Source organism: Camelus bactrianus, chromosome 23, assembly GCF_048773025.1.
Source record: "Camelus bactrianus isolate YW-2024 breed Bactrian camel chromosome 23, ASM4877302v1, whole genome shotgun sequence".
In the NCBI taxonomy this organism is placed as follows: domain Eukaryota; kingdom Metazoa; phylum Chordata; class Mammalia; order Artiodactyla; family Camelidae; genus Camelus; species Camelus bactrianus.
The window spans coordinates 10202606-10225625 of record NC_133561.1 but is presented as its reverse complement, the minus strand read 5'-3'; the positions used below and the strand labels follow the sequence as shown (position 1 = coordinate 10225625).

Genomic DNA, 23020 nt, shown 5'->3' with positions numbered 1-23020 from the left:
CCCCTTTCTCCACAGCCTGTCCAGCATTTGTCATTTGTGGATTTTTGAATGATGGCCATTCTTACTGGTGTGAGGTGATACCTCATTGTAGTTTTGACTTACATTTCTCTGATAATTAGTGATATGGAGCATTTTTTTAATGTGCCTATTGATCATTTGTATGCCAAATGTTGACTCTTAATAATTATAAAATTTGGCTCCAAAATTTGTTATATTTACAAATATTAGACTCTTATTGCTAATAAAGCCTCAGCTTCACTTTTATTTATAATTTTTATGTGCATGCATTTAGCAGTATGTCTCCTTGGAAATCATGCAACTCTGCTGTCTACCCATATCCTTTTTTTTTTAAAATGTTATTGATTTATAGACAGTTTACAATGTTGTGTCAGGACCCATAGTCTTCCTTTTGAGAATTTCTCTGAAATTTTATCTGTTTTCTTAAAATTGAATCTATTATGTTGATTTATTTCCTCCCTTTTTTTGAAACCCTCAAATCTGTCAAGGCATGTCTTTTTTCCCAAAATAAGAATTGAATTTTTAGAATATTACTCTATCCTTTTTTTGTATTGAAGGAGGCCCATTCATCTCTTGATCTCTGTCACCTAAATAGGACATCTCAGAGCCCTCCTACTACCATTAGCAATGCATTACACCCATGGTGTCAGTTTTGCAGCTGAAGTCTAAATAGCTTAAATGCCCTTTCTCTGTTCATTTGTGTTGTTTCAACATATATATTTAAAAATATCACCTATTATTTTCTGGCTCTAAAAGAATTGCTGAAAATAGAGCAGTAAACTTCATGGAACCTTTAAGCCCTAAGTTAAGCATTGTTTTAACTTTGGCTTCAGTTAGCTAGTTTAAGTCCAGGGGCTACATAACACTAATAGAAGTAACAAAACATAGCAATAAATAGTATCCCAAACATCTCAAAGACTTTTACATTGTATTATGCTTGAGATTGTTCCAAAGTTGCTGACTTTTCTAACCCTATGCAAACATGCATACCAATATAATATAATGTAATATAGTATAATGTAATATAATATAAATGAAAAGCCTAAGGAGCAAGAGACAACTAGTTAAACAAGTTGTGGCTAATAACTAACCTGTACATTTAAATACTGTGTAGTCATTTAATAGAATGAACAGATCTTTATCAATACTATAGGATCTTCAAAGTATGTTGTACAGCACTTGTGCAGAAAAGTACATCTATGCTCTGCTAACACATGCACGCTTGATCACATACTTAGGCGATTTCTGGAGGTACATATAAACATGTAATAATTGCTAAGCTGAAAAATAAGAGTAGAGGGAGGCTTACTTTTCATGTAAGCTCCTTTCTATCTTTTGGATTTTGTATCATGCATATAAATGTATTGTCCATTCAAAACTAAGTCCAATTTAAAAATAAAATTATTACAAAATGGTAAATTATAAATACTAAAGAAGATTTGGAAAAAAATGGGAAAAAATTGCCCACAATTTTACCCACCGGAGACAATTACTAGTTAGATTTTGACTTGGGCATGTACTATCTGCTAATCTTGTTTTTTAATGCAGAGATACACACATATACTTTGGATCAGACTATTTCACAGTCTTTTACCACTTTATAATACATAGTGATTATAATGCCAAGATAGTAAGTTATTTTTTCTGTGTTTTAAATGACTGCATGGTGTTTTAAAATATTTCAAAATGTATTTAAGCAAATCATTACAATAATTGGATTATTTCTTACTTTTCTCTTTTATAAACACTGCAATTTCAACATCCTTTTATATAACATTTTATATATATGCATTTCTAATTTCTTAAAATTAACTCCCCAAATGTTTTTGTGCATTATTTAAAGTGACATATTCTTCTTCCTATTTTGTAAATATTTTTAACATTCATTAAATATGCTTACCATGTTCATGGCACTATAATTCTTTTTTTTTCTATTTGTCATTTTTTTTTACCTCATTTTTGGTGATTTTGAAATGAAGTCATGTTTGCTTAATCTTGTAGTCAAATCTAGAAATGCCTTCCTTCATAGTTTCTCCCTTAGGTTAAAAAAATTAGATTTTCTTCACCCCAAGTACAGATAATTTTTTCCTGATGTTTTTCTTGATAATTTGTACTTTCAAACTATTTTCATATGTACCAGCTCCTATGAGCCTTTAAATTACCTAATGATATATAAACGTTAAACACTTTTATTTCTATTTAGTAGATGAGGAAATAGAGATTCTGAAAATTTAATTGATTTATTAGGAATCATAAAGCTAGTTAATAGCAAAGCTAAGACTAAAATTTTGGTGCTCTAACTTTCTGACTCCTAAATCCCAAATCTCAACTAGCTATGTTTAAAGGAAAAGAATAATGAGAAATTCCATTACATTATTAATAATATTCGGTGGTATCAAAATATTAGTACAACATTCATATCTTCATCATGTTATCAATGTATTTTTAAAGACAGCATGTCAATTAAAATGTCTCTTATTCAAATGTTAGCTTTAGTTTTTAAAATTTATAGCAAGCTTACTTGTGTTAAATAGGAACTGTCTAATATTGTACACTCATAAATCAAGGAGCTAAATGTAGAAAATATGGGTCTGCAGAGTGTAGTATTGATAGAGAGGGGCCATTTGTTCAGAGGCAGTCATGAAAAGTTATGCAGTGTAAACTGGAATTTTTATGACTGTATGACCTCATATCATTCCAATTTCAATTAATTATGGACATGAAAGAATAATATATCCTTTAAATCCACTCACAGAAGTGGGAGTTTGCTAGAGCTGCCATGGCAGACTAGCAGACTGGGTAGCTTGAATAACAGGAATTTATTTCTTTTTTACAAAGTTAGGGGCTAGAAGTCCAAGATGAGGGTGTCAGCAGGTTTGGTTTCTCCTGAGGCCTCTCTCCTTGGCTTGCAGATGGCCGCCTTCTGCCTACGTCCTCACATGTCTTTCCTCTCTGCCCGTACATCCCTGGAGTCTTTGCATCCAACATTCCTCCTGTAAGAACAGCGGTCAAACTGGATTAGGGCGCACACTAACAGCCTCATTTATTGCAATAACCTCTTTAAAGGTCCTATATCCAAATACAGTCACTTTCTGAGGTGCTGAGGGCTAGGGAGTGAATGTATGGATTTTGGAGGGACATAGTTCAGCTCGTAACAGTAGGTATAGTCTGCAGTGACTGTGTACACCAAGGTAGTGAACATTCAATAGACACATATTCCTCTTTCCTTCCCTCCCTCCCTCCGTCCCTTCTTTCCTTCCTTTTTTTTCAGGAAGTGAAGCTTAAAGAATGTTAGAACAAAGTATTTTCTAGAATGCTGATTTGTGGTTCTTTCATTCATTCACTTATTCATTCGTTCATCCATTCGTGCAAGTACAATACACAAATACAAATAGTTGACTCAGGACTGACCTGGTGCTCATAGACATGTGTTTTACAGTTTTCCTCTGTGTGTTCCTGTCTCTCACATCATGTAGCCTGCTCTACCAGAATTATTATTGGTTGACTTAGTTGCTTTCTCACTGGGTTGTGAGTGCCTTGAGGGCAGGAACTGTATCTTTCATTCTATCCTGAAGATATGGAAGGGTGCATGCATATAGGAAAAGAACAACAGAGAATGCTTCAGAATGAAGAAATCAATTTTTTCACTTATGTCAAAACTAGATACTATTTTCTGGTTAATTTTCCAGGATGCCGATAGGTATTCAGAGGGATGTTCAGGGGTTGACTCTTTTATCTGAGACTGACAGACAAGTTGGTTGGTATCAGAAAAGTGACACATGACCCCAGTGCTTGACATACATTGGGTAAATGTTTGCTTTTTATTTCTCTGTGTCACATAGATACATAGATGATGCAAAGCTCATAAGCACACAATTTGTGCCATACCCCTGAGACATACCATCCCGTGGCTATAAATATGACTCATTCGATTATATTAAAGGACGCAAAAATTGATCGACAATTTGAAACTTTCGAAGGAGTTATGTAATTCAGTTCCATGTAACCAGAACTAAAAGACTATATAATTTCAACATAAAATAGTTGTTTTACAATGAGTGAGAAACTTCAGATGAGTGTTAGTGAATGACCTACGACTTAGATGCAGGCGTCTTACTTGCTTGACTGAAAATCCCACCCCGCGTTGGTTATACCTCCTAGTTGCAGTCAAACATAGAAGAGTAGAGAAAGAGTTCAAGTTAAAAAAAAAATTCCAGTAGAGTTCAGGAAAGTTTGTTTTATATAACCCAACTTTTAAAGCCTGTTTTTCAAGATGATATTCTTGTACTGCCCTCCCGCCGTTTTCTCCACCCTATTGTGGAAATGTATGCAAGTCCAGCCACTGCTAGGGATATACTACCAAGTATGCAAATGTTTGAATATCTGTTTCATGTGGAGGGATTAGCTCTATTATGCAAAAATCAAGAGGATGAGGGTCATAAATTCTATTAGGTTGGAACTCTGGGTGTTGGAAAGACTATATAGATAATTTTAAGAGATTTCCCTCTCCTCTGAATCACTGCTATAAAGTTAAGCTTGGTTTTTAAAATATAAATCAAATAAATGTTTTCCATGAAGCTACATACTTCTAGTGTAAACTGAACTCCCACAAACTTTTGAGTAGGCATTTCTCAAATTCATCATCTATTGAATTCTTCCTCTGAAAAAATGTTTTATAGAAATTGAAGTTTGGCTTTCATATTTTTTCTAGTATTTTGTTTTAATGACAGCTGTACTTCAATCTATCACTGTAAAGAGATGATTTTAAAACATGTGCTGTAAATAAAACTAGCTCATAAGTGGTAACATTAACCAAACATTAATCAAGATATTTCAGGAACATTTCTCAGTGTAATTAAGGAAAAAAAATTTTATAAAACTACTACCATGAAAAGTCTGAGAAAATTTCATTATAATTTCAGTGATAGTGAAGCTATTCACCAAATATAAAGAGACAAAGAGATGATGGCTCTAAGACAAATTAAACAGGTACATATTAATTCCTTCTCTTTGATGGATAGAGTAGCGTATGTAAACACATACCTGGGTTTGTATTTTATCAGTGCTCTCATAATTTATTTTATATGTGATTTACTGTATCATGATGAAAAACTAGGAGCCTAAAAATATGAGCATTTGGAGGCTATTAGTAAAATATTAATGGTAATATATTATCTTCAGTTTTGTGTCTGTAAGTGTTTTGGTGCTAACGTCCTCACTGTAAATTGTTGTTAATCAGTGGAACTTTAGTTCTTCCCTGAATTAGTTCGTCTTATAAGTATCTCAGTCTTCATTGCAAAAGAGGCACCATCATTTGTAATTTTGCATCAATATTCTTCTCAAATCATTTACCATTTTACATTGTAATTTATTGAATAAACTAAAGTGGTTTGGGATCATTGGTATATAATAAATATCTATACCAGAGGAAACATAGCATCTCTGCAATTTGAAAAACCTAACCCAAAGCAATGTGTAATTCAAAAGAGGTATCTGAAAATATCTTGCCCACATCTTGTTACCTGCTGTGTCACAGCACATAAAACACATAGTAGACATGTGTAGCAGAGACCCAACAAATATTTGTGGAATGAATAAAGAAATAAATGACAAAATACACTTCCTTTCCCCAAAATCAACTATATATTTTGGATTTAGCTGAAAAATTTTATCTGATCTTTAGATAATTACATGTTAAACATTTTTATTTTTTATTTTTTATTTTTTTAACATTTTTTATTGAGTTACAGTTTACAATACTGAGTCAATTTCCAGTGTAGAGCACAATTTTTCAGTTATACATGAACATACATATATTTATTATTGCGTTCTTTTTTGCTGTGAGCTACCACAAGATCTTGTATATATTTCCCTGTGCTATACAGTATAATCTTTAAACATTTTAAAAGTATTTATGGGCATTAATTAGTGAGAGTGCATCTAAATAAAGAATCAGCTAGCCTCCTCTGTTGCTGATGGTTTAAAATTGTCTTACCTGTGTAATGTATTCTCCTTTAAAAGATGCCTTATAGCTATTTGCCTTATTTTATCTTCGCAATAATTATAGGTAGAGATGTTACAAATAACATGCTGTTGTTTAACAAGTGACGAAACTGTGGCCTAAATCTTCAGTGATTCTCTCATGTTTACCCAAATCAAGACTGCAGACTTGAACCAAAGTCTTTGCTGATTCCTTCTCTTCGCTCCTGTTATTTTTTCTCATTTCTTTGCACTGAAGATCATGGCATATGATAGTATTTAAAGCTTTGCCTTCCTGCTTCTGTAATGAGTCTTAGCTTTACACAGTAGCAACTATATATTGAAAAATAAAAGGAAATTGATCATATGGCTATTAACCAAACTCAGGTGCAGCTAGTAACAGGGTTTACCAGTGAAATCCGACGTCACAATTTTGGTTTGTTTCCAAGTCTCTTATCCCAGTGTTTAAAATTTTAAGAATTATTAATTGGAAATGTAAAGGAGACTTTTGCTTTTCATTTTGTACTTTTTTGTAGTGTACTAGTTTAATATTTTAATATGTTGCATACATATAGTTACCCCCAAAATGTAAATAACTAGTTTTATGAAAAAGACTAGGAAAATGCAAAGTACTATATAAATAACATTATTTCTAATTAACAGTAAATGCTATTCTATGTCAGGTATTGTTTTAGTTGATTTACACATAAATATAATAGTAATGTACATTTTTTTGCTGTATTAGGTGTAGCCAAGCTGTCCTGGATTTAGACATACTGTCTTGCAGCTGTATCATTATACCATATTTTCTAATTTTTGGAAAGTAGGGTTAATGTGTGTCTGTCTATCTTACTACCCAAAGGAGATTCTGTTATTTTCTTTCCTCAAGGTCATCGACCATGTCTTAATCTGTTTTTTTGTTTGTTGGTTTGGTTTGGTTTTTCGTTTTGAACAGTCTTTGAGAGGAAAAGGAGAGGAGGTTGTTTTAGGGTTAAACAAAAAAATGAAAGATCCAGTCCTCCTGTCTTTTATCATCTGTAAACTGTACAGATTTTCACTTTCCTCTCCTGAGTCCATGCTTTAAAAACATTGTTTATCTAAGAAACATACAGAGTCCCAAAGCACAAGGTTTGACACAATGAGCACCCATTGATTGTACTTTGAAGTGGATGTCAGTTAATGGATGGCTAGACGGCTAGATGGGTGAGTGGGTAGGAGGTAGGTGGATGGATGGATGGATGGATGGATAGCTAGCTAGCTAGCTAGCTAGCTAGCTCAATCTCAGATTTTCACAGATCTCATTAATCTGAATATATGGATAATTCTCATTAGCTGTAAGACTCGTATTGTATTTGTTCATTGCCCTCACCTCTAGTAGGTGATCTCTGCCTCCTGCAAACTAATCTGCATGCCTTTCTGGGGAGCCCTATGGGTTTTCTTACATGTATTTAGGATCAAGCCAGACACCAACTGACCAAGTGCCCTAGTAACTCCATGCACAGGGCAGTTCCATGGCCCTGATCTGGATAAGCATCATCTGGGCATCAGGAGCACTGCTCTTGTTCCTCTGACACTCCACCAGGCACCTAAGTCTCTCCCACAGCTGTGCCAGCTGGAGTAGTTTTCCGGCAGGGGCCACCTTAGATCCCCTAGGCCAGGTGGGCACCAGGACTGCTCTGCCAGGTAGGGCTGTCCCAGCTGGATCCTGTACTCCCCTCCCATTGTGCATGGGTGTTCTCACCCTCCCGGTACCATAGCTACATAAGGCTGTATTAAAAGTGGAGGTAAGAGAAAGGCTTTCTTCTTTGCATTAACTCTTTCTTCAGTGAGTCCTAAAGGAATACTGAATGCTTTCCAGGATCTTAAAGAATTTAACAGAACAGGTCTTTTTGCTCTTACTCTTCACTGGAAGACATCTGAGTAAACATACACAAGGCTTTTCTTAAAATATGCTCTCTCTTCTGAGAAAGCATGCCTGGCTTCTTCTCTCATTCAAGTATTCAGAATGTTTCCCAGTTCTCAATACAGGCAGACTTCTGTTGGGCCCTATCATGAGTTCTTCTGAGGATTCAGATACCTCTGCATCCACAGTACACACACATTTGTTCCCTCTTTCCATGACTGCCAACTCACCCCTAGTGCCAAGAATGCTGCTCTCCAGTTCTCATGCACAGTGCTGGCCACCTACTCTGTCACATATGCCTAAAGAAGTCTATATATATCTTACACTCCAGTTGGGGTCCTCCTTTTATGAAGTATTAAAGATGCTGTATTAGGGTGAGATAAAAAAAGACAGATAGAGATAGAAAAACAATTTTTAATTTAAAGACTTGGCTCAGATGATTGAGAAGTCTGAAATCTGTAGGGCAGCTCAGCAGACAAGAGACCCAAGGAAGAGTTGGTGTTGCATCCTTGAGTTTAACATCCACAGGGCACACCAGCAGGCTGGAAACTAAGGCAGAATTTTTATGGTGCTATTTAGAGGCAGAATTTCTTATTTGGGAAATCTCAGTCTTTACTCATAAGGCTTTCAACTGATTGGATGAGGCCCACCCACATTGTGGCAAGTAATCTCCTTTATTTAAAATCAACTGATAATAAGTGTTAATGTTACTTAAAAAATACTTTCACAGGAACACCTTAACTAGTCTTTGACCAAACAAGTGGACAACATAGCCTACCCAAGTTAACACATATACTACTTTAAAAAAATCATCAGTAAAATATTGATTAATTCAGGAAAAAAAGACGCTGTCATAGTGTGAACACTTATAAGTGTTTTTTTCTGAAGGAACGTCAACAGACTGTTCTTTGGAAATTGCTGTTTTGAAAGAGAAAAACCTGTCATTCTATGGAAATGATTCAAAGGTAGACAATTCAGTGAAAGCTTTATATTGGGCTAACCGACGTCTAACTGTCACATTGAAGACTTCATCAGCTTCTAAAAATGCAGTGGTTGCTTACGATGCATTGTATTTTTACAGGTTGATGTAGAAGCATAATTTTAATGTATTTATTTTCACCTTAACATTACAGTTTAAGTTCTGCACATCCATGGTGCTCATTTTGCATATTCTCTTCTTATACGCAGGACAATTTGCTAAGCATTTCATTCCAAATTAAAATTGCGAGGGCATTTTATGGTGAGTTAAATAAGTGATCTTCTTCAAACCTCTGTAACTATTAGAGCAAATATCCAAGAAGTAAAAACTTCTATCACAATATTCTCTGTATATATGTGTGTGTATGTGTGTGTGTGTATTTTGTTGAAGTATAGCCAGATTACAATGTTGTGTCGATTTCTGGTGTACAACATGCTTCAGTCATACATGAACAAACATTCATTTTCACATTCTTTAGCACCATAAGTTATGACAAGCTATCAAATGTAGCTCCCTGCACTATACAGCATGAAGTTGTATCACAATATTCTGCATGCCAAGTTTCCTTGAAAAAAATAGACATTCAGTAGAGAGTGTAACTTTTGAGAGCATCTAACAGAAACTTCTCTTTTTATAGATTAAGAAACCAAGAGCCAATGTGGGCAAGTGTTGTGCCAAATTTCACGCAGACAGCTAACCGCAGAGCTGAAAATAGACAAAGGTTTCCTAACCCCCAGCCCTGCTGTATGTGGGTCCACTGCATCATCACTACGAAGTTATCAGCCTGGAATCCTGTAGCCTTCCTAAGCTGGCCTTGGCCGATCTTTGTAGCATTATTTCCGTTACTTCTTTCATGTGTCTGGTGCCGGAGCTAAACTGAACTTTGCTGACCTAAGCTAAACATTTCCCACCCAGCTGGTACTGAATTATTCTCCAGCAGTGCTTTTGCCACCTCTCCCTCTCCAGGAGGTCTTCTCCCTCTGTCTCCTTTGCCTTAAAACCAATTTAAATGCTATCTCCTTTTTGATAGATAGCTGGATATGCATAGATATAGATAGATTTAAAATTTCAAATTTTGAAATTCTCAAAATTTCGCAGATCTCATTAATACAAATAAGTCTCATTGGTTCTGATACTCATACTTCACTTGCTCATCACCTTCACCTGCAGTCTCGCGATGATCTCTGCCTCTTGCAAGAGAACCCCCATGCGTTATTAAGGAATATAACAGTAGCAAACACCCACCTGAATTCCCCAGTTTTGCAAGAAATATTTAGCTAAGTTACATGACTAAAGTTTTCCAGATTATATTCCTGGAATATTGTCTCTGTTTTCTCTCTGGTTTGTGAGTGAAAAGCGTTTATGAAAATTGAAAGCCAGATACTGACTTCCTAACTCTACCTTTCTACCTCTCACTGTCCAGAGGCACAGTAGAGGTGAGACTTTAGTGATTACGTGTGTGTAGACAGGGAAGTGGGCGGGGAAGGGAGGGGTCATACTGCTCTAGGGTTGTATTATTATAAGAGTAACCAAGAAAAACAACCTTGGGCTGAATAAACTGTGATTTATTACAAATGGAATATTAGAGAGGCTCCGAAGTCAGACTGGAAGACAGCTGGCAAAGACTGCTGTCAGTCTACGGAGTTTTGCATGGAAGCCTTTTGTTCTGAGCAGCCAGGGAAGAAAGAGGAAAATGAGGAAGCATCATCCCTCATTATCACAACTGACAGACAGACCAGTGACTGACAACTCCCAGCAGGCTGGGCTCCCCCCGCACGCATGCCACCTGCTGCTTCCCTGCTGGAGGGACCCTGTTTTCCTCTCCTGATTTCTGGTTGTCTTAATTGCAATGAGGTTTTTACTCTTCAACCATCAGGATTATTCAATGTATTCGGAGTCAGAAAGGGATGCCTAGAAGACAAATCCTTGTTTTCAAACAGTTTGTAACACCATGACTACCCTTGAGTGGGAAAAGGATGCTTACAAGGGACATTTGTTAAAAGGGCAACGAAATAGAGTGTAAACTATGCAGACTTCAAGGAAAATCGGGAGATGCTCCATAAGTAAGATACACTTTGAACAGGGTTTTGGTGAAAGGGAGGGATGTGGATTTCTCTGATGACATAAGAAATATAAGCACGAATAGAAAGTGTGTTGTGTTTAGTCATATAGTTTGGGTGTGGTTTTATATCTGACTCCTTACCAGGGCAAAAGGATGCCCACTCTGTGAATTAGTTTGAAATTGCAGGGCTGGACGTTGGCTGCGGGGAATCGCTCACCCGGCCAAAGAGAAGCGTGTTGCAAGGTAAGGTTTCTGTGAGGAGCGGAAGAGCAGCGATGTTCAGACTCAAGAGAGCCTCTGTTTTTATTAATTAAAAGGTCAGAATCTGATTTTTCTGGAAGCAAAAAGCTGAGCAGGCAGTTGGGGAGCAAGGGCTGCACAGTGGAAGAGACGAACGCGCGCTGACCTACTGCGAGCACCCTGGCATAGCTCAGTGCTTCCCAGACATCTGTGGAAAACACACCACCTCTTAGGTCTGCCGCCTAAGATGTGTCCTCACCGAACCATGACTTAGCACTGGTTCTCAAGTTGGAATACCAAACGTCAGACGATGGGGTCAGGGACTGCCTGGATGGTGCTCACGTTTTTAAGCATCCAGGTGATGATGTGAGGGAAGGATGTGCAGAGTGGAGAGAGAAAAATCAGGATAAAAACTGTATTTTTTCCTTTGTGAAATAATACTAGGAAGTTATCAGGAAAAAAAAAATTGAGGACATGCAGCAGATGATAAGGAAGCAAAAACTGCTTTTTAATTTTCTGATGGGAGAAACCAACAGGAAGAGATACATCCCTCAGTTTACACCGGAAGTTGAGAAGAAAATCATTGCCTGCTTACTGGTTCATTTTTGTCAGTTGAGATCAATGAAATTATCTGAACGACAGCATGAAATGAATCGTAAAATAGCATATAATTCATGGCCAGAATTGTAAATTATAGTTTACTTGACAGTAATCCAGGAGGTTTCCATGCACTGGGATGCATCTCCTTGTAACACGGCTCAGGACAATGCCTGTGGATCCATTTCTAATGTGTATTAGAGCGATCTGTTTCTCCCCGTCCACAACTCCTCCTGGTGTTTGATCTTATGCAAATGATGCAATCAAGCAAATGGGAAACAAGATCTTGCTGCTAAGGGGCTCTGACAAACAGTGGCCTTATGCTTTTAGGAGCCCCCCCCCCCCACTAACTGACTCAGATTTGTGTGCATACCTGTGGTGTTTGAATCCGTTGATCCATTACACGGCCCTTGCAGGACCGAATCACGTCTGTGCAGACATGTGACCAAATCAGCTGCCGTTAGGCAGGGAGGAGAGAATTATCATTAGCTCCCTCATTGCTTTAAATTTTAAATTGGTGGCTTTGTTTATGGCTTCATTCCCAAAGAATGCCTTAGCCTGTTTCTGCTGGAACCCTCTTTTTCAGTTTTTTTGACTGATTCTTAAAAAACAACAACAACAACAACAAACCCATTGCACTTGTTTCCTTTTTACGCAGCTGGCCCTTTCCCCCAACCTGATGCTGCCTCCTCTTCTCTCCTTTCTCTCATTTCCCTTTCTGTTGTCCTCGGCGTCTCCCCCCACCTTCACCCAGGATTCCCCAGTCAGGTCACCTGTGCAGCCCCTTCCCCCATGTATCATGTTAGGTTCTATCCCCGCCTTTTTTTCTTGCCTCATTATTCAGAGGACACCAGTGACACTTCATCTTCTTATGGAAATACATTGAGGATAATCCGGTTTGGGGTGGACAGTAGAGGCATAAAAATGCCTCAGAAGTCAAGAAAGCTACTTAATCAGACTGGCTTTCTTGGTACTGTTGAGTGGGCAGTTTTTATATTTTCCAGAATCCAAAGAAAACCCTCAATTCCTATTGCAACAAAGGCATAGCAATCAGATTTCCCAAAGCAAATATCTGACCTAACAGAGCATTTTGTGTGTGTGAATTAATTTTCCTGAAAAAATTAGAGAAAACATTCATTCCACAAAGGTTTGAAAATATTGGCCATGTGGTCATCATAAGCATAAATGAAGGGCCAGTTGATCATGGAATTTTGATAAATCTTGGTCAGTAAGACATCTAGCTACACCTCTGTTTCTGTGAATATCTGTGTCTTTATTTCTACAGCTTGACTTAATATCTGACTTTACTCCCATACAATTTAGTTAGTAGGAAATGAATTACAGTCAGGGGTCCCCCTGTCTCCCCTGATGGTGTGAAAACTTCCAGGGTCTTACATAGTTTCTTCGTATTTAGAGTGTGACCATCCATGGTGCCTTCCTCCTCTGTGCAGAGGCACCACTCACTCTTGAGATGACGCCTCAGATCTAGGAGGTCTCTCCGTTACTTCTGTGTCACAGTTGGGAAACTGAAATCTCTGCTTAGTTTCCTGTGGGCTTGTCTACCCACAGACACCAAAGTCTTTTCTTTTGCGGGAGTCTATTTCCTCCCTGGGACTCTAGCTTGGAAACCGGGGTCAGAGCCCCTCCTCCCAAGAGCCTGCACATTTCTTTCTTCTTCCTTCTTATTCCATCAACATGAGAAATCTGAGGTGCAGAGGAGAAGGGGCTGTGCACTTCTTGTTTCTCCCACCCTGAGGTCTCTCTCTACTTCCTGTGTCCAGGAGGGTCCTCTTTCTGCTTCCTGACCACACACATTCTGTTTCATTAACAGTAGTTATCTTATAGGTAAATTGTGAACTTGTTTAATGGAGGGAAATTTAAATGAGGGGAAGACACGGGGTCAGGAGTAGGGAAGAGCAGAATAAAGAAAGACATGGGTTAATATGACAACCATGTGGATCTGGCTCCCTCGGCACAGATAGCTCAGAGGGGGGTGATTTACCTGAGGACCACAATTTTAGACCCTCCTTGGTTCCTCCAGAGAACTGGCCAAACCATGAAAGGAGAAAAAAAAAAAAAAAAGATCAGTACAGTGAAGGGAGAAACAAGATAACAAGAGAGTTGTTGCTGAGGAGTGCGACAGGTCCAATTCGAATTAGAAAACCTAAAACCATGGTCGATTCTTTCAGTATGTTCAGCAGTGCTGTCAGTTGCATGTTGGAAATATGAGAAGTATCAGAGAAATAAGATGATGAGATTTATCCAGAGCTAGGAATTGGGAGGGCAGATACAGGACGAAACGGGGAGGTGGGAAACTCTAGGGACCCGCAGAGTATGGCTTTGGGACAGGCGATCAAAGAGCACAGCAAGGAAGACACAAATATGTGAATACTCTAGAAAGAAGGTGCTGAGAGGCTGGACATTGTGCGGTGGCAAAGGGCTGATTGTGTTGTGACCAGCAGAAGTGGTGTGAATTTACCCGTTTGTGGTCAGAGAGGGAAGCTTTTAGATTAAGAATCGTGGAAATAGTTCCAAAGATGATCCGGTAGTGTGTATAACTGTGCTGAATGTGGAATAAATGAAGCAGAAGTGAAGGGCATTACATTTGAGGAAGTTAAAGTGAAGCCAGATTCAGAGATGAGTCATCCCTGAGGATGCTGGAGGTGCCAAAAAAGGGATTATGATTGAAAAGAAAACTGAGCCAATGCTGAAGTCATTGAGGACAGGAGATGTATGACCCAGGAAGTGTAACAGGGCATGTGTCAACTGGGTCTTGGACATACATTTTATTAAATGATGAATTGATACTGGTAAACCATGGCTGTCTTTTCGCCATCCAGTATATACATGTAAATCATAGAATTTGAAAACTATATGTAACCAAAATATAAATAAAATCTGAATCATCCACATGCCTTCATTCTAAGAAACCAATGTTAGTGTTTTGGTGTATGTCTTATTTTTTTTATGAAGTATTCATGTTTGAGAATTAGATTTTGGCATTCAGACAAGAACAACTTAGCTTTTTCTTGTTTTTTTACTAGCAAATCACCTTTATCTCAGTTACAGATCCTCCATTGATCTGGCAATCTGTATTCAGTAGATCCTTGGAGATTTTTAGACGTTTCTCTATTTCTGAGAAAATTTTGGCAATCTGGGGAAGGGACATAGAAGTCTCCCTCTGATCTTGCCCATTCATTTATTCAAGTAAAACTATTGTTAATTAAACATCACACCAATCCTGGAGATACTCTGGTGAACATGACGGAAAATGTCTTTCTGTTCTCAAAGAGTTTATATCCTCCCGGGAGGGACACAAAGACAAGAAATAAATAACAAGGCAGTTTCTGACATGTTCTGGTAATTACGGTAAGTAACTAAACAAGGTGACATGACAGAGAGTACCTGGGGACGGATGGTGGTGGCCACGCTGTGAGATTATCAAGAAAGACCACTCAGAGGAGGATGAGCCTGTAGGACGACACAAATTCAGCCAAGTACAAAGAAGAAGAAAATAGGTTTTAGTTAGAAGCAGCACCAGTGAAGGTGTGGAGGTGTGAGCTTGTAATGTTGGAGGAACAGAAATGTCCAGTGTGTGGGAGGCATGTGTCAAGTCAAGTAGGATCTCACTGACCACTGGTAGATTTCATGCTAAGAGCATCATGTGGCCACTGTAGGGTGTTACTCTGGGGAAGCAAAAGATCACTCTGGACTAACGGTCTTGCTTCCTCCTTCACTGAGGAAATCGAAGCAGTTATAATTCCCCCTACATGCCCGCTACCATCTACCCACCTACCAGGATTTGCGCCCACGCAGTCTGCCTTCCCTTCTGTTGCTATAGAATTTCTGTCCTGCTCCTTCTAAGCACAAACCCTCCACTTTCATACTTGGTTCCAGCCTTTCACGTATTCAAGGACAAAGTTCCAGCGATTCTCTCCTCTTTGATCCGTTACCAGTTCTGTCTTCTCTGTTGGATCACTCCCATCAGGATATAATTTTTTTTATCTCATTTAATTATTTTAAAAATTCTTCTCTGGACTCTACTTGCCTCCCATCTGTTGTTTCACTTTTCTACTTTCCTTTACAACAAAACTTCTTGAAAAAAGGTGGTTATATTCACTATGTGTAACTCTTCTTCTCTCATTCCCTCATTAAACCCACTCGAGTCAGGCTTTGACGCCCGTAACTTTACTGAAACTGCTACTGCACAGACACCAGTGGCTGCCATGTTGCTAAACTCAGTAGTCAGTTTTTAGTCCTCCTCTTATTTGAACTGTCACCCTTAAAATGTTTGCCTCGCTTAACTTCCAGGACACCATAATCTTGTTTTCCTCCCAGGTTTGATGTTTTCTGTTTCAGCCCGGGCTCACCAGTCATCCTGGCCCTCTCTAGTGATACAACGTTTCTAAGCACACTCACTTCCTCATCCTGGTCTTACCAAGTCTTGACCATCATGTAATGGACGCTTCCCAGTCTGTGGAGGAGGATATTTTGTCACAGCAGAATCCAGGCACAGACAGTAACCCTGGAACTAATTGCTATGGGAGGCTATTCTCATTTAAGGCAGATATTCCGGGTGAATTTAGGAGTTAGGTGATCAAGGTCAGCTTCAAAGCATGGAGGCTGTAGTGTGAAAGAGAGTGGGGCATTCTGTGATAAGGAGATACTGTGATGTGGTGATCCTATGAGGGTGTATTCTGACCCCACCAGCTGGAGAGAACTCAGGACTCCCAGATACGCAAGTCTGTCCCAGCAAACACACACAAGTAAGTATCAAGCCACCTTGGAATGCTATGACTTCTTCACCAGCCACAAACTAGATGGCCAAGTCCCTGCTCTCAACAAGCTAGAATGTAAGAAAGCAAGAAGACTGTTCCAGCACAAAGAGTTCACAGGCCAAAGAACACTGTAGCACCCAGTCTGCTTTGCAGCTGACTAAGACACAGGTATAGGTAGGAGAGATTCTCATGCAAAATATTCCAAGGTCACTTGGTGTCACTCCCTTGAATACAGTTTCTGGCTGGGGCATGTTCTTTCAGAAAAGATAGCTTATTCTCAAGTTCAAATACTACAGCTGTTCCCTAATTGCACTGACTTACCCATCAGGAATTCCCCCTTCCCTCTAGGTTCCGTGCCCTCCTTGGTTTTGCTCCTGAAACTGGATTTAGAGTCAAATCCCCAGCTTCCCTTTCTCAGGAATGTAAGGAATTCAGACCTATGGGAGAGATGAGAGGCCAAGGTCACCAAGTTCCTGAGAACCTGAAGAAGATGCCAGAAACAGGGAAATGGCAGATATAACATGTTAGCATATTAATGCATTCTAGTTTTGGTCAAGATTGGGACCACTAGTAGGACCTGATTTTTTTTTTTTTTTTTTACATGAAGTTTTCACACAGTAAATAATAGTTTACTCTATTGGTAGCATATGAGGCCACTGTTCTCATTTTTTTTTTTTAGCACCATCTAGTAGCATTTTTTTAACATCATAAGTTTCATAGAATGAATTTTCAAATGAAAGTACCCCAGTCCTGTCTGACTTGTGCAAACATAGGATAGCTGGTCCTACCATCTCTTAGAAGTCGCTGGCAAGGTCATGCTGTTCCAGCACCAACTTCAAAGTATCCTTGCAACTTGCCTTCTGCTCCCACCACGTGGGGGTGACCCACTCAGCCTGGTACCGTTGATTACCTGTAGGATGAAGTTGTGAAGCAAACAAGCCTTAATCAAAAGCACTGCCAGTCTCTTCTTGAGCACCATTTTTTGTTCTACAGTAACTATATTTAGTGTAAAAAAAATTTTTTTTTTGCCTTTCTTCTCTGATGACCTACATGTTTAGCCAATTGATTATACTTTGCATGAAAATCAGAGTGTTCTTATTCCAGTTTACTTTCGCTAGCAATGCAATGCAATCCAAAATCTATTTCCCTGAATTAGGATGCATTTCATTCATCTTTTAAACATGAAATTGTAATGGTTCAAGGTTAATGATCTTTAAGATGTGTTGCTTACATGTGACTACCTTATTTCAAAAATATTCCCCCAAATAATGATTATTTCTGGTTGTATAAAAGTGTGACTTGTTGAAATCTTCGTAAAATCGACTGAACTTTGCTTAGATTTATTCAACAACATAATTATCGAGTACCTTTACAAATGAAGTAATCGGGGTATTTCGGAATTGAATTAGTGTAATTTGGAATTGAATTACAGATTACTTTATTCTAATGCAAGGGAATGTGGTATCTATGAGAGATGCAGACAAGTATAAAGTACTAGGGAAGTTCAGGGGAGGGAGAAATTACTTCTGGCTAGGGTACCACCCCACTATCTTGATCATCTTCCACACCTAGCTTTGCTATATCTAGATCATCTCGTTCATTAATTCTCTCTTCATTTGGTTGACCCTATATCAAACTTACAATGTGCCAAGCATCGTGCGAGATATTGAAGATGCAAAATGAGCATAGCATCCTTACCTCTTTTGCAGTGTTCAGTCTGATGGATCAGATAGTCATGTAAACAGGTCATGATGGCACCATGTTGTAAGGGCTATGCTAAGAGTAGGTGCAAAAGCCCGCGAGACAAAGGAGAGAATAAATGTCCACCTCGTGCTGGGGGCACGGCAGATGTATTAGCGAAATCTTAAGAGAAATTGGCATTTGCACTGAGCCTGGACAACTTGAAGGTCAAATAATACATAGTCGGTCAGGTGGACAAGAGAAAAAAGGAATTCAGCAAAAGGAATTACAGGAGCAAAGTTATTATATAAGCTATGTATTTGCATTTCAAAAGCAAGTCCTGTTGTCTTCGAATATGTTTTAAAAATAATTTAAATGTCTTATTTATTTTTTAACACAGCCCTTGAACAAACTCTAAACTCAGAAAACGATTTACCTAGTCACAGACCATCAAGGAAACAATCAAATTGTTAAAAGAAAAAGTTAAACCAAGAGTTTGACTGACACTTGTCTATTTAAAAATAACTATCGTATATTTAAAGGATAAAACAGCCTTTATTTTATTACTATTGATTTTTATGGCTATTGATTCTTATTTTAAGCTTCACTGTAAGAGTTCTGAGTGGGAAAGTAGAGGATAAGTGAGATCTCCTGAATGAAAAGTATGATGGAAAATAAAGTCTTATTTCTCCCACCCCCTAGATTTAGTGGCATTTACGCCCCACCAGTTTGTACTCAGTGCTTGCACACCCGTGGGATGTACCAACAGTTCCCTAGTCATTCTGTACACGGCACAGCTGCCACCGGAACACGTGGATTCCCCAATGCTGACCGTCCTGGATTCTAGAACTATATACGTACAGTAAGTAAAAACATTGCCGCTGTCACATGCTAGTTCATGCAAGAATCTCAGTGAGTTCAATCAAGGGAAGGGTTTGTGACAAAAAAAAATTAATTTTATTGTGATTAAATGCATAGAAGTGATTAGTTCAGTGGTTCTGGGAACCTTTGATTATCACTTGCCAACTTAATTTCCATTTTGTCTTTATGCAATCAGGTTGAGCCACACACACGCACGCGCAAATTCCGTGCAAACTTCAGAAAGGGAAAAACTGACCACTTACATGACAGCCTTGGGCTTTTTATATGTTAGGCATTATTTATAATGATTTGGAGTTAGTGTCAATATATATTTTCTTTTTGACTATAAGATAGGATTGTCTCGTTCCAGTGCAGTTGAAGTCAGAAAGCTTTTACCCATTGGCACGTTCAGATTATCTTTGATGTTGGTGTTTGTTACCCATTTCTTAATACATGAGGTGCCAGGTTTATTGCAGCACTGAATTAAAACGTAGTAGACTTCTCTTCCCACTGCTTGATACTTGTTTGCATTTACTTGTGCTTGGTGTCAGTTTTCTCATCTGTAGAAGAAAAGTTTGAACTGAATAAATTATGATTCATTCAAGCTAAAAAATTATCATTTATATCCCATAGTTTGAAGTTTAACTCTCTTAGGGGCTTTTAGCATGTCCCAAGCTGAACCCACATTTCTTTAAAAGAGTTCCTGCTACTGTAGTTATTTCTCGATTTACCAATTTCTGTCTACTCCACAACTTGTCCTGCTCATTTCCACTAACATCTTGTAACCCTCATCTGGACTACCCTCTACTTTTCCTCCTGCCACCCAGGTCCAATCCGTCTCTCCAGTGTACAGTCCTGTGTATCCAGGTAGTGTGTCACCTCATTTAAGAAGTCTTACTGGATGACTTCAGACCTTGCAATCCTCAACTTTTCTGCATTCTGTAGTTGCATCTTAACTCTGTTAGTCTGCTGCATTTTTCAAGACAATTATGTCCTGAAAATTATGTAATTCTGTCTCCCTCCCATTTCTCATAAGTTCTCAGACATTCTGCTTCTCCACATTTTTGTTCTATGGTTTAAATTCAAAATCAAATGTTCACTCGCACATTTTTTTATTATTAGCAAATTAAAATTATAAGTAACTAGAGAAGAGGCACAATAAACATTTAATACTACTTGGGTTTTTTACGTGAATCACTTTTGAGCTTTCATTGTGTTCCCTTATAGTGGCATAAATCCAAGTTCATATGTGTCCTTTAAAAATCCTGCATATTTCAGTGAAGTAAGTCAGACGGAGAAGGACTAATATATGATATCACTTATATGTGGAATCTAAAAGGATGGCACAAATAAACTTATTTACAAACCAGAAATGGATTCACAGACATAGAAAACAAACTTATGGTTACCAGGGCAAAAAGGGGGTGGGAGGGATAAATTAGGAGTTTGGGATTAACACATACAAACTATTATATATAAAATAGGTAAACAAGAAGGTCCTACTGTATAGCATAGGGAGCTGTATTCAATGGCTTGTAATAACCTATAATGAAAAAGAATATGGAAAAGAATATACATATGTGTTAACTGAATCACTATGCTATACACCAGAAGCTAACACAACATTGCAAATCAACTCTATTTCAATTAAAAGAAAATCCTGCACATTTCAGATTTGACTTGAAAGTATGATGGTAATAATACTGTATTTTTCCATTCCCAGGTGGAAACAGCCAAGAAAAGTAAATGGAATTCTGGAGCGCTATGTGTTATATATTTCAAATCACACGCATGATTTTACAGTTTGGGATGTCATCTACAACAGTACGGAACTTTTTCAGGATCATGTGCTCCAACACCTTCTCCCTGGTAGTAAATATCTCATCAAGCTGGGAGTAAGTTCACTGCCCTTTTATCACTTCCTCTGCCCGCATTGCTTCCCTTTTATTTTTTTTTCCCTTATCTTCTCTCCATCCCTCACTTAAAAAAAAAAAAGACACGAAAATCTCATGTATTGCTATTTACACTGAAAACTCACTTCACATGCAAAATGATAATTCTGCGGACCTGATAGCTACGTATTTATTTTACATTATGCAAAACAACATAATAATAATAATAATCTGAATCACTAGATTTTCCAAATCTAATTTGGGATTATCGGAAATTATTTCTTTTTTACTATTTATAGAATGTCATAATTGTTGAGGGCTTTTTAAAAAACATTCTTGGATTAATAAGGTTATTTCCCCATAGGGCTTGTATTCATTTGAAAAACAGTGTGCAGTATGAAAATTTAGGTCTTAGATTTTTAAATGAAGGTTTAAATGACCCCCAGATATTCTTGATTATTATTATTATATTCTGGTTTACGTTACACTTCTATCTCGAAAGAATAGTCACTTAATAAAACCCCAGAATCCACATAGTTTAGACAGGTGATAGCATTTTTTAATGCAAAATAGCACTTTTACACAAAGGTCTTCTAAAAGACCTTGATATTACTGTGGAATTTATACTCAGTAGTTCCTTTTGTTTTTTGATGAAATACAATCTTTTTTAAGTTTAATAGCACATCTGAAAATAACTGAATATAAACATGAGATTGTCCCTATTTGTTTTAAACACACTCTTCATTTTATAGCAATACCTATATAAGGATATTTGCTTTGATAAATGCCATAGAAAATATTCTGCTCTTGATTATGAATAAATTTACATTTATGTAGACACTGTGTATGCATTCATTTTACTTAACATGCTCTTGAATGCTCTAAATATTATACCACGAGAAAATAAACTACATTCAACTGTTGCTTACTGTCTGACCTGACACCACAGAACAAGGGCAATCAGACAATGTTAAAAATTTTGCTCGAAACTGGCTGCATGTGCCTAGATGTTCAGCACTTAGGTGGGTTGATGAATCAGCAGTATGATTCCTTAGTTTTATTACCCAGGTTGGAAGAAGTGTATTAACATGCTTTTCAAAAAGCTAACACAGAATCCACACTATTTTCAAAACAATGATGATCTCAAAATAAGAAAAGTCCCTATGGCTTAGAGGCAATCAAAATTAAATGAAAATTGTTGTGCTGTTGGTTTGTATTAAAAGGAGACAAATAATATAAAACAAAGTTCTACTTTTAAGGTGATTTTTAGGATATTTTATGTAGTCAGTGAAATATTTACCTCAATCTCCTACGTTTTACACACCTGTAATACCTTGAAAAATAAACGCCACTAGATTGGGAGTGTGCTCTCCTGAGTTTTAATTCAGATTTTGCCACCATCTGAGTGACTTAAGACAAATTTATTTAATTGCACTGAGTCTTCGGTTCTTCAAGCCTAAAATTAGGACTCTGAATTAAATAATTTTAATGTCTCTTTGAGCCCTAAAATTCTATGATGCTAAAAAGATGACCCCAAACAATATTCTATGGAGCCAGACGAGATCTGTCAGCCACTGAGTAATGGTGATTCAAGATATAAAGATGTAGAAGTCCTTGCTCTAACTCTTGTTAGGGAAATAAATTTGCTCATATTATTTTCGATTTCACTGTGTTTATTAGGGCAGAAAATAAACTGATATATTTTCAGAAGTATTCAACTAAAGGTTTTTTTTTTTTTTTTACCTTTAACTCTGTTAACCAGTAAAGTAAATGAACCAGAACATTTTAGGTTCATCTTGGTTAATTGAGGGATTATTGTATATTTCACAGTTTCAACATAGTAACTGGCTTTCAAGGTCATTAGATTAATAGATGGAGATCAGGTTCCCAGCCCAGTGGAATTGCCTTTAGAGATAGTCTTAGCATGTTCACTGTAGTCTTAGAAACAAAACATACAGACAACTAAGCCTGTAGGCAGGCAGGCAGGCAGGCAGGTCGGCCTTAGAGGAAAGTGCATAGGGATTCTACATG

The 23020-nt window shown here is 37.7% G+C and overlaps 1 protein-coding gene across 1 annotated transcript in view; it reads left to right on the top strand.

The window, feature by feature from the left end:
- The window catches only part of USH2A (usherin), a 642834-nt gene that overhangs the window by 308077 nt on the left and 311737 nt on the right, over positions 1-23020 (top strand). Inside the window, exons 32-33 of the mRNA XM_074351610.1 lie at positions 18939-19098; positions 20821-20992. Of these exons, the coding sequence (XP_074207711.1) occupies positions 18939-19098; positions 20821-20992 (332 nt within the window). The remainder of the gene's footprint in view (positions 1-18938; positions 19099-20820; positions 20993-23020) is intronic.